The sequence below is a fragment of the Vitis riparia genome, chromosome 5 (assembly GCF_004353265.1).
Source record: "Vitis riparia cultivar Riparia Gloire de Montpellier isolate 1030 chromosome 5, EGFV_Vit.rip_1.0, whole genome shotgun sequence".
In the NCBI taxonomy this organism is placed as follows: domain Eukaryota; kingdom Viridiplantae; phylum Streptophyta; class Magnoliopsida; order Vitales; family Vitaceae; genus Vitis; species Vitis riparia.
The window spans coordinates 5,957,859-5,972,672 of NC_048435.1; the positions used below are offsets into that span (position 1 = coordinate 5,957,859).

Here is a 14,814-nt window from a genome sequence, read left to right on the forward strand (position 1 = left end):
AAATTTTCATTGACCTTTACCAACTTTGATGTTTTTTTTTGAAGTATTTTTACATGTTTTTAATATTTAATTTATTGATTTTACATCTATCTGATTTTCTTTTACATGATTGCATCTTTTTCTTGTATGGACTCAGACATAGACAGTAAATACATTAGGATTATGGAGGGCTCACAGCATTTATTCCCATGTGGAAAATGCCAACTAACACCATCCTATTTGTTGGTAGTTGCTAGTTTGGTAATGGCAACTGGTTCTGCCTTGCAACTTTGAATGTAGAAATGCTTTGTTCACACAACTTAGTCCACGTTCCCAAGCATGGGTCTTGAGGATCACATTTAAGATGAGCTCAGGGTGAGTAAATCCCACCCATGAGTAGTAGTAGATATTGTAGATGATCTGCCTATCTATGCCATGCCATTATTCTTTCGTAGTCTGATTGTAGTTATTAGCGTTTCCAGGCCCCTTCAAGTCAAAAGATGTGATGACATTTACTTGAGTGTACCATTCTTTCAGCTCTGGTTGCCCACCAGTCTCTATAATTTTCACACCTGGTCGAGTTATAGAGCACCTATAAGGCTTTGACTGTGGCCGATATCGATATTAAACTGGTCATATACCTTAAGTGGATATCAGACTATTTATAAAAAAAATTCCTTTTCATTAGGGTTGGAAGAATTCACAGACGTGGGGGCTATCCTCCTTGGTGTTTCGAAAGACTTCTAAAAGCAAGTGGCATGTAATGGTTATGTGAATTTTTGTCCGTGTCAGACACTAAATGTTGGGACGTCAAGTATGACTTTTAGATTAACTGATCAAATTTGTGTTTTTAGTCGTAGTCCCACAAAGGATAGTTTGGCGTTATGTTAGTTTCCTTGGATTGCTTGTTGAGGAGCAAATGGGATACCGGGATTTCTTTTCTTCTTTTACTCTCTTTGTTGCAAAGGGTCACAAGTTAGGTAAGCGCTGATGTCCAAAGTCTCATACGTAATAGAGGGTCTCTTTCATATTCCTATTATTTTTGGCACTAGATATCCTTGGTTACGATGAGTATATAGGAATATTTGTTAGGAATTGTGTGCAGTCCCCAAATCGTGCCTGGGGGTGTATTTAGTCTCTAATCTTGGCGATAATCTATCATTAGAATTGCAATTATCATACTGTGTTAGTCACACAAACACAAAAAATTAGATGTTTGATCAGGCAACACTGGGTGTGTATTAAATTATTAATTGCAATGAATCTATCAGCATAAGCTAGTTAAGGGCCATAATTTATATGGCTTTATACGGGTTGTACATGAAACCTGACATCACACGGTAATAAATAATCTTCTATATGATACCCCATAGTAAACACAAATTTTCCCTCCCAAATCCCAATCACCAAAACAAAAATCAAGTAACAATGGATGCCACTTTAGGAACATGGACTGGGAACTCATCAATCTCGTCCATCCAAGGGTTCTTCTCCTTCACGGGATCAATGGTCCTGATGGCACGCCAGACCGCACTGTTACACTTGAACCCAGATCCAAATGCAATCTGCCATGTCCGATCACCCTTTCTGATCCTCCCTTTAGCTTCTGTGTACGCCAGTTCATACCACAAAGAACTACTGGAAGTGTTCCCAAACCTATAGAGAGTCATCCTTGAAGGCTCCATATGCCACTCACTGAGATCAAGGTTCTTCTCTAGCTCATCCAACACAGCTCTCCCTCCAGCATGAATGCAGAAGTGCTCGAAAGCCAGCTTAAAATCTGGAATATATGGCTTTATCTTCATCTTAAAGATCTTTCGACCTACCAAAGTCAAAAAGAATAGGAGTTGCTCTGACATTGGAAGTACTAATGGCCCGAGCGTGGTGATGTTTGTCTTCAAGGCTTCTCCAGCCACGGCCATTAGGTCTTTGGAGAGGGCGACACCAATTGTCTTGGTCTCATCCTCTTCCTGGAACACACAGTTGTAACATCTGTCATCCGCACCCTTGTGGGTGCGGACGGTGTGGATGAGCTGATACTTTGAACGCCGGCGGTCAGATGATCGGTTGGATAGGAGGATGGCTGCTCCCCCCATGCGAAAGAGGCAGTTGGAGACGAGCATGGAGCGGTTGTTGCCAAAGTACCAGTTGAGGGTAATGTTCTCCATGCTCACTACTAGAGCATACGAGTTGGGATGAACCTGCCATCAATAAGATGTGAAAGATCAGACCTATCCTTTATTAAGTTTGTGTCTTAACACCTCACCACATGCTGGAGTATGAGGATGTGCCCCAACATAAGATGGAGGAGTCAATTAATGGACCACTTCATGTTTTGAATATTAATTCTACGCCACAAGATTGAACATACCTGTAGCATTTGTTTGGCAAGGTCTATAGATATGAGCCCAGCACTGCAACCCATTCCACCGAGATTGTAGCTCATAATATTGCCTCTAAGCTTGTAGTGGTTCACAATCATGGCAGAGAGGGATGGCGTCGGGTTGAACAGACTGCAATTCACCACAAGTATTCCTATATCTTTAGCCTTCACCCCGGTCTTTGCCAAGAGCTGATCGATGGCTCCAAACATCACTAGCTCGGCCTCCTTCCTCGCCTCCGCCATACACGGGTTTGGAGGAACCCGCAACACGGCTTCTGGCAAGTATGTGTTCTGACCCAACCCTGACCTCTCCAGGATTTTCTTCTGAAAGGCCAAGTTCTCTTCGGAGAAGGTCCCAGTAAGCACTGATCTCTCCATGAAGATCTCCCTAGTGCACATACGAGCCTTTTCAGGCTTGTAACAGGCGAAGTCCACTAAGTAGACCTTCCTTGGACGACTCATGAAGTAAAGGGTTGCCAGGAAAACCATAAGAGCTGAACAGAGAATGACGGTGACAAGATTGAACTTGAGGTGGTTCCATAGTTGGACAAAATCTTTGATGGTGAGAGTGGAAAGATGAGCAGCAGCAACGCCAAGCAGGGGCACGAGCAAGAGGTACATGCCATGGGAGATCAAATAATGGTACCCAAGCTTCACATACTTGAGTCTAACAGATAAAAGAAAGTTCGGGAGCTTGTTCTTCCCTCTTTCACCCATGTCCTGGACTAACACACACCCACTAGTTCCCAAACTCTCCTTCTTCTCGTCCCCCATTTCCAAATCAACCCACTTACCCAAACACCTCCCTCAAGCCTAAATGGATCGATACAAGAGTCTCTTTATATCGGATGTTTTCCAAAGTCGAAAAAACAAAGGCAGCCAAAAAGGAAGGAGAGAAAGCGGGGAAAGAGGATGAGAGTAATGGGTCCAAATGTGGAGAGGCGTATAGGGATTTAAAGAGTGAGAGGAGAGGGAGGATACAACCACCCCAACGAACTTTTAATTGATAACCCGGCGTGGCATTCAATTCGCCAGCCGGGGGCATAGCGGGATCCCTCCCAATTTTACAGTTTTGACCCTTTATGTGCTGCCTTAATTCCAACTTTGCCACGGGTACATGGGGTCTTTATCTTCTGCTGTGAATCTGTGAAGGGTGGGAGGAAGGTTTGGGCGTTGTGGTTGGGATCTTTAATTAGGGGCTTTGGTTGGCCCTCGGCATGTGGACGCAAAATATGATGCCCTGAGGAGCTTTAACATGGGCTGTCTGTTTTAAGCCGCAGCCCCTCCCATTCACAATCTTAGAACTTGGGGTTTAAAATTTATCATCACTACTGTTTTATTAAACCAACCCCTTGTAATTTGAATTATTTAAATATTTTTGAAAATTACCAAAAGTAACCAATCCTTCTTTTGTAGTAATAAATACTATTTTTTTTTAATTTGGACGACTGAGATTTAATCTGTTTCATCCAACGGTTGAAAAAAAAGGGAGACCCATGTACGTGGTTTTGCATGTACCATTTTTTATTTATTTATTTTTAATGAGTACGGATGCGTCCATATGTGTCTCCAGTGGCAGTTGGTAGCACCATAATCCACCACCCAATATCAGTATTAATTTTTAAACCAAATGCCTTCCATATATGACAAGTGGCATCGTGACCACATTATTGAAACTTTTGCAATTATTATGATAAGAAAATCATAAAACATCTTGAAAATAGTTACATCTATTTGGTAATTATTTTTAAAAATAATTCTAAAATATAGTTTTTAAAAATTATTTTTTGATTTTTATAAAATAAAAATCTATTTAAAAACCTAAAAATGTTTTTAACTTGATTTTAATATTTTAAAAATAATTTTTATATTTAATGCTTTATTTTAAATTATTATATAATTATTTTTTAAAACGACTCTTAAAAAACAATACAAAATAACTAAAAAATGTTATCTAAAAACACCTTATTTTCTTTTTATTCTTAAGAATAGAAATCAGTTTTTAGTTGTCAAATATGTTTCAAGTATTTTTTTATCTTGGAGAATATAAAATTATTTAAAAATAATAATTTTTAAACAAGTCCTTATTTTTCATTTCATTCATAATTCAATTTGAAAAAAAAAGTAAAAATAAATAAATAAATAAAAGAGATAAGTTTGTTAATAATAATATTAAAACTCCTTAAAAGTAAACATCATCGAAAAATTATTGAATAATTTTTTTTATTAATCACTTAAAAGCATCAAAACATTGGCTAGTCAATTTTGTAGTTTTATAATGGGTTTATTTTATATTTATTTTTTTATACTAAATTTATCTTCTTTTAAATCAAAATTTTCATTATTAATTTTAATTTTGAAAAAAATATTCTGTGGGAGCCATTTTGAATCAACCATTATTTTAATTGATTTATGTTGAAATTATTTTTTTTAATAAAATCCTTTATTCTTAGCCCTTTAAAACAATAAATACAGAATTTTAAATAAAATTTATCTAATTGATTTATAAAAAATATTTTTTAAAACAAAAGATTATAGAAAAAGAAAGAACTAGATGCTACCATTATATTTCTTAAATTTTTTTCATTAAAAAATAAAAATAATGGTAAAATAAATAATATAATACATTATTTTCTTATTGTATTACTTATTTTATTTCATTAAAATAAAATCCATATTTGGTAACATGCATTAAAAAGATCTTAATTTTTTTATAAAAAAAATTGATATTTTTTCTTAATATTATACTAAAATTTTAATTTATATATGATTAAATATACAAAGGATATAACCATATAAAAAAAAAAGAAAAAAAAAGGAAAAAGAAAAGAAGATATAAAAATTAAAAGAGTGGAAAATGATTTCAAAACTTAAAACTTATGTGATCATATAACCAATTCTAATCCATAATTATAGAATGTGAAAAATAACTTTTCAGAAAAAAAAAATCCATAAAAAAAAAAAAAAAAAGTCCAAATCCAAAGGAATGTAAGTGTCCAGGCAGTACCAACTCCTAGACGGTCAAGCAACGATGTGTGACCACCACCACTTTTTAAATTAATTGTGAAAACCACAAGGCGCGTGATAACAGGCTGTGTTCACTTGTCCCATCACCCACCACCTCCCCTAGACTTGAAATTGGAAGCCCCACCACCCCTTCTCTCTTCTCAAATTTTTTCTCTCCAATACCTCTCTGGCATGCCTAAAAAGATTTTAGGTGGTCACCTGCTTTTTGGGATGCACTTAAATGAAATTTATGGGCATCCACATGGGTTAAAGAACAAAGTTATTAACAATCAAGCTTTTAAAGTTAAATAAGTACTGATAATGTCTACACGAATTGTTTAATGCCATCGGAATTGAAATCAGATCTTAATGTGGAATTATGATAAACTTAAGTTCCTCCATCATCTCATTTCCTCTAAATTTTGGTAAGATTTAACAATACCTTGAAGGGTGTTGCTCCTTGTGGGGCAGGCAGAGGTAGGGATGGGAATGGTGGGAAAATCCAAAATAGGGAAGCTGAGGAAGGGGGCATTGACTTATTCATTTTACGTGGACTATTGACTATGGTTCATTGAACAAGAGAAAAACCAACCATCCCTCTTAAATGGCCAAACTTGTTACAACCACCTTAGCACTCGGGGGCGGCGCCACTGCCAAGATCCTACGCCTCTTACACTCAAAGGCCGCGTTTCTGGTCAGGACTATGGGCAATCCAAGGTATTTGCGTGGAAGTAACTCTAGAGGTGTCCAATGGGCAGGACTGCCCATTTTGGCACATGGCCCCACATGCCAAAAGATCAGGTCAACTCAATTACTATAGTAAGCTAGGCCGGCACTGTCCAAAAAAGACCAAAGGAAACGATCCGTTGTGTCGGCACATTTCACCCTTTAAATATCACTTTTTACTATTTTTAAAAACAAAAAACTAACATTTTTATAAATTTTACAATTACCAACTTCATAAATATAAATATAAAAAATAAAAAATATAATTATTAGAGATTTTTTTTTTAAGTAACAAAAAGAAATTTTATTTAATAATAAAAAAAACTTATGATAAAATGACTTAAAAAAATTAAATTAAAATTTTTCACTCCCCTCCCCTGACACGACACGACACAATTAGCCTATAGGCTTATGGACCATGTTGGGCCACCTATTTGGTTTGCATGGGCCAATCTGATTCGAAACGATTTTTAAATAGGTTGTGCCGAGGTGGACACCTCTAAGTAACTCCCTCACCTTCCATAAACACTTAAAATGTCTAAAAACATTATTCTCTCTCCCACATCTCTTCTTTTTCCTTTTCCTCTCATACTTATTTTTTCTTAACCACAAACTTCAAGAATATAAATTTAAAAGAAAATACAAAGGAAAAAAAATAAAAGAAAAGAAAAAGTGAAGAAAAATAAAAACTAGATTTAAAGTCAATATATTATTTATATATATATATATATATATATATATATATATATATATATATATATATATTTAAATTTATTTAACTTATTTTTCTCTCTTATATAAAAATTAAATAATTTTATAATGTATGAATTTTAAATTAATTTTAATTATATTTGATTTGATTTTGTATTTTCTTTTATCAAAACAAACTTAAGAAAATAAATTTTTTTGTATTTTTTTTGTTAGTACTTTCTGGAACCAAATAAAGCATAAGAGAAAATAATTTTTTTTTTGAAACTTATTTGACAACAAAAGAGTACTTGAAGCATGTTCATTGTCAATTCTAATTTTTTTTTTTAAATATTTTATTTGAATTCATATAACATATCACATGAATATCTTTTAAAACTTATTTTTTTATGTAACTTTTGTAAAAAAGAACTTGTAAAAATGGTTGAAAAACAATTAGAAAGAATTTAAAAATAATCTAGAAGTAAGAAATCATAAAAGAAAAGTGCAATAGAATTTATTTTTATTTTTTTTTTAAAAAAAAACCTCATTTCATGGTATCCGAACCTTAAAGGCTAGATGTCATGAAAGGTTTGGAAAATTCAAACAATGAAGAAATATTTAAAACTAGAAGGTTAGATACAACAAAAATGTTCAAATGTATATGGTTGGATAAAGTTCAATTACTTGGCAAATACGATATCTAAAGGTAAAGGTCGAACACTTATAAGAATGTTCAAATGTATTGTTCCAAACATTTTAAGTATGTCTAAAAGAACAGTACCAAATGTTTATAAGACATCCAATCCCACAATATCGAACACCATTCACCACATCTTTGTCTTCCAAACTCCAAAAACGTGAAAAAAAAAATGTAACAGATATATAAAAGACTTATCTCTACACTTGTACCAACATTGGAGATAATTATATACTTATCCATTAGTGAGAAACACAACTTTTTTTTTATGAGTTTTGTTAGGGTTATAGAGATATTAGAAGAGAGAAAGTGAAAGAAAAACAAGAGGGTTATTTTGTATCCATCCTCTTAATAATTTTTTTAGGACAAAAATGTCTTTTGATAAATCACACTCTTCCCAAAAAATTACCATAAGGTTGGTGTTGTATAAAACAGTTAAGTTTTTATCATATAATTAAATTTAAGGGTTAATTTCACTCATTTCCTTCAAACTTTGACTAAATACATTTGATTCTCGGTTTGAAACTTCATCAATCCTCCCTTATTTTGAGTGAGATGGGAGATGATGAAAATAATAAATGAAAGAAAATGAAAAGAGTATTTGATGAAATTTCAAAATGATAAGAATTAAATATATTTGGGATGATTGCATCTCGGTATAATAAATACATCGTACAAGAAAAGAGAAATAAATTAGGCTTTGTCCTGAAAGGAAATTAAATAAACCTTCCCAAATAAAAACAACCAACCACAAAAGGTAGATGGAAACATTAGTAAAATAATAAAGTTGGTTAGATAAAGATTTAAGGCTATGTTTGAATCCCATAAAATATGAAGAAAAAAAAAATGTCATGAAGAGGTTATGAAAAAGAAAAAAGAAAAAGAAAATATAGATTTAAAGTTAATAAATTATTTACATATATTGTTTTAAACTTATTTCATTTATTTTAATTCAGATAAAATAATTTTAAAATGTATAAGTTTCTAACTAAATTTAATTATTAATTTTTATATTTTTAATATTATAATTAAATATGAGAAAATCATTTTTCTTAATATTTATTTTTTGTTTTTTTTTTAATATTTTCTTAGAACCAATCATAACCTAAGGGAAGAGATCTACGTAAAGGTGATGTATGAATTGCTCCCAACATCTATGGCCATTTCCTCCACATTCACCAACACCATTGCTAAAACCAAAACCATAACCATGAGGCTGAAGATTTCTAAACAAAACCTTAGTTGAAGCATAACCGAAGCCAGCAGTAAAAAATGGCTCAAAATGAACATGCTAGTCAATATCGAACACCATTCACCACATCTATGTCCATTTCCTTGACACTCACCACATCTCTTTCTTCCAAACTCCAAAACTGTGAAAAAAAAATGCAAAAAGTATATAAAAAACTTATCTCTACACTTGTATCAACATCGGAGATAATTATATACTTATCCATTAGTGAGAAATACAACTTTTTTTATAAGTTTTGTTAGGGTTATAGAGATATTAGAAAAGGGGAAGTGAAGGAAAAACAAGAGGGTTATTTTGTATCCATCCTCTTAATAATTTTTTTAGGACAAAAATGTCTTTTGATAAATCACACTCTTCCCAAAAATTTACTATAAGGTTGGTATTGTATAAAACAGTTAAGTTTTTATCATATAATTAAATTTAAGGGTTAATTTCACTCATTTCCTTCAAAATTTGACTAAATACATTTGATTATCGGTTTGAAACTTCATCAATCCTCCTTTATTTTTAGTGAGATGGGAGGTGATGAAAATAATAAATGAAATAAAATGAAAAGAGTATTTGATAAATACATCGTACAAGAAAAGAGAAATAAATTAGGTTTTGTCCTGAAAGGAAATTAAATAAACCTTCCCAGATAAAAACAACCAACCACAAAAAGTAGATGGAAACATTACTAAAATAATAAAGTTGGTTAGATAAAGATTTAAGGTTATGTTTGAATCTCATAAAATATGAAGAAGAAAAAAAATGTCATGAAGAGGTTATGAAAAAAAGAAAAAAGAAAAAAAAAATATAGATTTAAAATTAATAAATTATTTACATATATTGTTTTAAACTTATTTAATTTATTTTAATTCAGATAAAATAATTTTAAAATGTATAAATTTCTAACTAATTTTAATTATTTTTATATTTTTAATATTATAATTAAATATGATAAAATCATTTTTCTTAACATTTATTTTTTGTTTTTTTAATATTTTCTTAGAACCAATCATAACCTAGGGAAGAGATCTACCTAAAGGTGATGAATGAATTGCCCCCAACATCTATGTCCATTTCCTCCACATTCACCAACACCATTGCTAAAACCAAAACCATAACCATAAGGCTGAAGATTTCCAAACAAAGCCTTAGTTGAAGCAGAACCGAAACCAGCAGTAAAAAATGGCTCAAAATGAACAAATCTGAAAAGAGAATGCAAAGTTTCCTGTGCTTGAAAAATAAGGGAAGGGGCGATACGAAGAGAGGCAATCTAGTTAGATGGACACCACTCCGCTATGCTGCAAAGAAGGATGGATACCTAGCATGCATTGGCTAACTGATTTGCAGGGATGCCTCTGCAGGTACTCGTGATCATGCTGTGAATCCAGGGGCCAGCCATTGATCATGTGCTTTCTACAGTAGATCGGGGTGGGAAAGCTTGTATATTTAAATTTATTTAACTCATTTTTATCTCTTGTATAAAGATTAAATAATTTTACAATGTATGAATTTTAAATTAATTTTAATTATATTTGATTTTTTTTTTTGTATTTTCTTTGATAAAATCAAACATAAGAAAATTAAAAAAAAAAAATTTTGTATTTTTTTTCTTTTCTCGGTACTTTTTAGGAACCAAATATAGCATAAGAGAAAATAATTTTTTTTGAAACTTATTTGACAACAAAAGAGTACTTGAAGCATGTTCATTGTCAATTCTAATTTTTTTTTTTTTTATATATATATTTTATTTGAATTCATATAACATATCACATGAATATCTTTTAAAGCTTATTTTTTATGTAACTTTTGTAAAAAAAAACTTGTAAAAATGGTTGAAAAACAATTACAAAGAATTTAAAAATAATCTAGAAGTAAGAAATCATAAAAAAGTGTAATAGAATTTATATTTTTTTTATAAAAAAAACCTCATTCCATGGTGTCCGAACCTTGAAGGCTAGATGTCATGGAAAGGTTTGGACTTGACAATTCAGAGAATGAAGAAATATCTAGAAATAGAAGGTTAGATACAACAAAAATGTTTGAATGTATAAGGTGGGATGAAGTTCAATTGCTTGGCAAATAGGATGTCCAAAGGTAAAGGCCGAACACTTGTAAGAATGTTCTGATGTATTGTTCCAAACATTTATAAGACATTCGATCCCACAATATCGAACACCATTCACCACATCTCTTTCTTCCAAACTCCAAAAATGTGAAAAAAAAATGCAAAAAGTATATAAAAGACTTATCTTACACTTGTACCAACATTGGAGATAATTATATACTTATTCATTAGTGAGAAACACAACCTTTTTGATAAGTTTTGTTAGGGAGATATTAGAAGAGAGGAAGTGAAGGAAAAACAAGAGGGTAAATTAGGGATTTTATCAAAAGATATTTTTGTTTTGTAACGACCCACACTCAACCATGTAAATATTGTCCGCTTTGGGCCCAAAGAGGGCCCTCACGGCTTTAAAACGCGTCTATTTGGTTAAGAAGAGCCTCTACATATATAGCATCAGGAACATTCTCCCCTATCCGATGTGGGACATCACAAACACCCCCCCATGAAGACACAACGTCCTCGTTGTGTCCCATGGAATTGTGGGGTCAAACAGACAAACACCAGGCCAAACAAACCCCCACACCGGGGTCGGGGATCGGCTCTGATACCATTTGTAACGACCCACACTCAACCATGTAGATATTGTCCGCTTTGGGCCCAAGAGGGCCCTCACGACTTTAAAACGCGTCTACAGGGTTAAGATGAGCCTCTACATATATAGCGCCAGGAACATTCTCCCCTATCCGATGTGGGACATCACAAATACCCCCCCATGCAGACACAACGTCCTCGTTGTGTCCCATGGGATTGCGGGGCCAAGACAAATACCCCTTACGAGGCCAAACAAACCCCCACACCGGGGTCGGGAACTGGCTCTGATACCATTTGTAACGACCCACACCCAACCGTGTAGATATTGTCCGCTTTGGGCCCAATGGGGCCCTCACGGCTTTAAAATGCGTCTACTTGGTTAAGAGGAGCCTCTACATATATAGCGTCAGGAACATTCTTCCCTATCCGATGTGGGACATCACAAACACCCCCCCCCCCCCCCCCCCCCCCCCCCCCCCCATGCAGACACAACGTCCTCGTTGTGTCCCATGGAATTGTGGGGTCAAACAGACAAACACCAGGCCAAACAAACCCCCACATTGGGGTCGGGGATCAGCTCTGATACCATTTGTAACGACTCACACTCAACCATGTAGATATTGTTCGCTTTGGGCCCAAGAGGGCCCTCATGGGTTTAAAACGCGTCTACAGGGTTAAGATAAGCCTCTACATATATAACGCCAAGAACATTCTCCCCTATCCTCTTAAAAAAATTATTAAGAGGATAGATGCAAAGATCCATTTAGTGAATAAAAATATAGTTTCTCTTAAAGATATAGACATTATCATTTACTTAATTGGGTACTACTTTTATTTGAAAAACTACATTTAAAGATTTTCTTTTTTCTATTTTTGTTAATATGTATACCAAATCACACTCTTCCCAAAAAATTACCATAAGGTTGGTGTTGTATAAAACAGTTAAGTTTTTATCATATAATTAAATTTAAGGGTTAATTTCACTCATTTCCTTCAAGATTTGACTAAATATATTTGATTCTCGGTTTGAAACTTCATCAATCCTCCCTTATTTTAAGTGAGATGGGAGATGATGAAAAAAAAATAAAAAAAATGAAAAGAGTATTTGATGAAATTTCAAAATGATAAGAATTAAATATATCTGGGATGATTGCATCTGGGTATAATAAATGCATAGTACAATAAAAGAGAAATAAATTAGGCTTTGTCCTGAAATGATATTAAATAAACCTTCCCAGATAAAAACAACCAACCACGAAAGGTAGATGAAAACATTAATGAAATAATAAAGTTAGTCAAATATAGATTTAAGGCTATGTTTGAATCCCATAAAATATGAAGAAAAAAAAATGCCATGAAGAGGTTATGAAAAATAAAATAAAATAAAATATAGATTTAAAGTTAATAAATTATTTACATATATTATTTTAAACTTATTTCATTTATTTTAATTGAAATAAAATAATTTTAAAATGTATAAATTTCTAACTAATTTTAATTATATTTTTATATTTTTAATATTATAATTAAATATGAGAAAATCATTTTTCTTAATATTTATTTTTTGTTTTTTTAATATTTTCTTGGAACCAATCATAACTTAAGGGAAGAGATCTACCTAAAGGTGATGAATGAATTGCCCCAACATCTATGTCCATTTCCTCCACATTCACCAACACCATTGCTAAAACCAAAACCATAAGCATGAGGCAGAAGATTTCCAAACAAAACCTTAGTTGAAGCTAACCGAAACCAGCAGTAAAAAATGGCTCAAAATGAACAAATCTGAAAAGAGAATGCAAAGTTTCCTGTGCTTGAAAAACAAGGGAAGGGGCGATACGAAGAGAGGCAATCTAGTTAGATGGACACCACTCCGCTATGCTGCAAAGTAGGATGGATACCTAGCATGCATTGGCTAACTGATTTTCAGGGATGCCTCTGCAGGTACTCGTGATCATGCTGTGAATCCAGGGGCCAGCCATTGATCATGTGCTTTCTACAGTAGATCGGGGTGGGAAAGCTTGTGAACGAGAGAGATAGTGATGGATGTATATAAGTCATATAACCCTCTTCCCCGTGCTTCATGTCACACTACAGACACCTAGATTACCCTAAAGTGGATTAGATGGCATTAGAAAGTGAATGGATGACAGCTGTGGACACCTTCCTATCCTCTTCCAAATTACTATCACGTAAGATTTTGTTGCACGGCGCCAAGTCATAATAATTCGGAGGATACCCGTCTAGAGGGTAAAGTCAACCATGATTCTCAGTAAGAAGATTATAATAGAAAGAGAATTATTTTAAAATTTCATAGCTCCTTCAAGGCAGGATTCCTATCTTTCCCCAAGAGGTAGCTACGGTTATGTGGGAAACCATCAAGCAATGGTGTTCAGAATGACTCAGCAATTAAGCACTCTGCATTAATGAATTTGACCTTGAAGTGGCCGCCACTAACAAGGACAGGTTTGCCTTCATTGGCTCCAACTAGAATTGTGGGGAATGCCCCCTTACTGTAACAATGAAAGTGGATCAACTCGCATTTTACGTGCTATGATTGGGCGAGGACGACTAGTATGGTGTGACAAGCGAGCATCGCCTACAAGCGCTCAAGACTTTCTTGATGCAATCTTGGAAATTCACTCGCTATATCTCGAAAACAATAGTAGATGGTTGACCCAATCATTGTATGTCCAATGAATGGGGCCCGATTCAAATGAGCACAATCCACAAAATCAACTCAACAACAACCAATATTAAGCACCTGATCATCACCAATCACCAAATTCTAGCATAACAAAATATATTTCATTGATTTAAGTGAAAAGAAAACAAATATTTTGGCAAAGGAGGTGGGTATTATACCTGAAAACTTCAGATTTCAGCAATTGGTCATGAGGTGTGAGCTGCTGTACTGGTGAATGCAGTGGTGGATCTGGCAGTGGGCTGAAACCATTGTAAAGCTGGATGACGTTGCTGAATCGCCCCAATTAATGTATCCTAACAGCGATGACATGGTGGATGGTGGGTTTTGCCGATTACTGTCCTTGCCCACGCCTGTTAGTTGCTGGCTTTGGGTGCATTAAAGCCAACCCATTCAAGCCTTTATCCCAGAATCACTTGATATGTCAAATTGTATTTTCGGTTATCAGCTATATCAAATTAAAATACTACAATCAAATATTTTTTTATCCTTTTTCCCCTATTCCCCCCTTTACATGTTCATATGTTCTCCAAAACAAACCTATTTTTGAAAACTGTTTTCTTTTGACAAATCAAAAGTCAGTCAAAAGGTTAGATCACAAGCCAATTTTAATTTTTAGGACATGAAAACACAACTCTGTCTAGATTTTAAGGCTATGTTTGTTTCTGAAAAGTATTACGGATAAAATAAATAAATAAATAAATATTAGGGAAAATTATTTTCTTGATTAGTA

At 33.7% G+C, this 14,814-nt stretch overlaps 1 protein-coding gene across 1 annotated transcript; it reads right to left on the reverse strand.

The window, feature by feature from the left end:
• Nucleotides 1–1,194: 1,194 nt before the first annotated feature.
• Nucleotides 1,195–3,292, reverse strand: LOC117915001 (3-ketoacyl-CoA synthase 11). The gene is made up of 2 exons (XM_034830541.1): nt 2,351–3,292; nt 1,195–2,180 (listed from the first exon to the last, which is right to left on the reverse strand). The coding sequence occupies exons 1-2, from the start codon at nt 3,134–3,136 to the stop codon at nt 1,398–1,400; spliced, it is 1,569 nt and encodes a 522-aa protein (XP_034686432.1). The 5' UTR covers nt 3,137–3,292; the 3' UTR covers nt 1,195–1,397.
• Nucleotides 3,293–14,814: the final 11,522 nt, after the last annotated feature.

What these genes read in the sequence shown, in the direction of transcription:
- LOC117915001 (XM_034830541.1), bottom strand. Translation starts at nt 3,136, where the DNA reads ATGGGGGACGAGAAGAAGGAGAGTTTGGGAACTAGTGGGTGTGTGTTA. An exon ending in TTGCCAAACAAATGCTACAG is followed by an intron (nt 2,181 to 2,350) that starts GTATGTTCAATC and finishes TATTGATGGCAG; the next exon opens with GTTCATCCCAACTCGTATGC.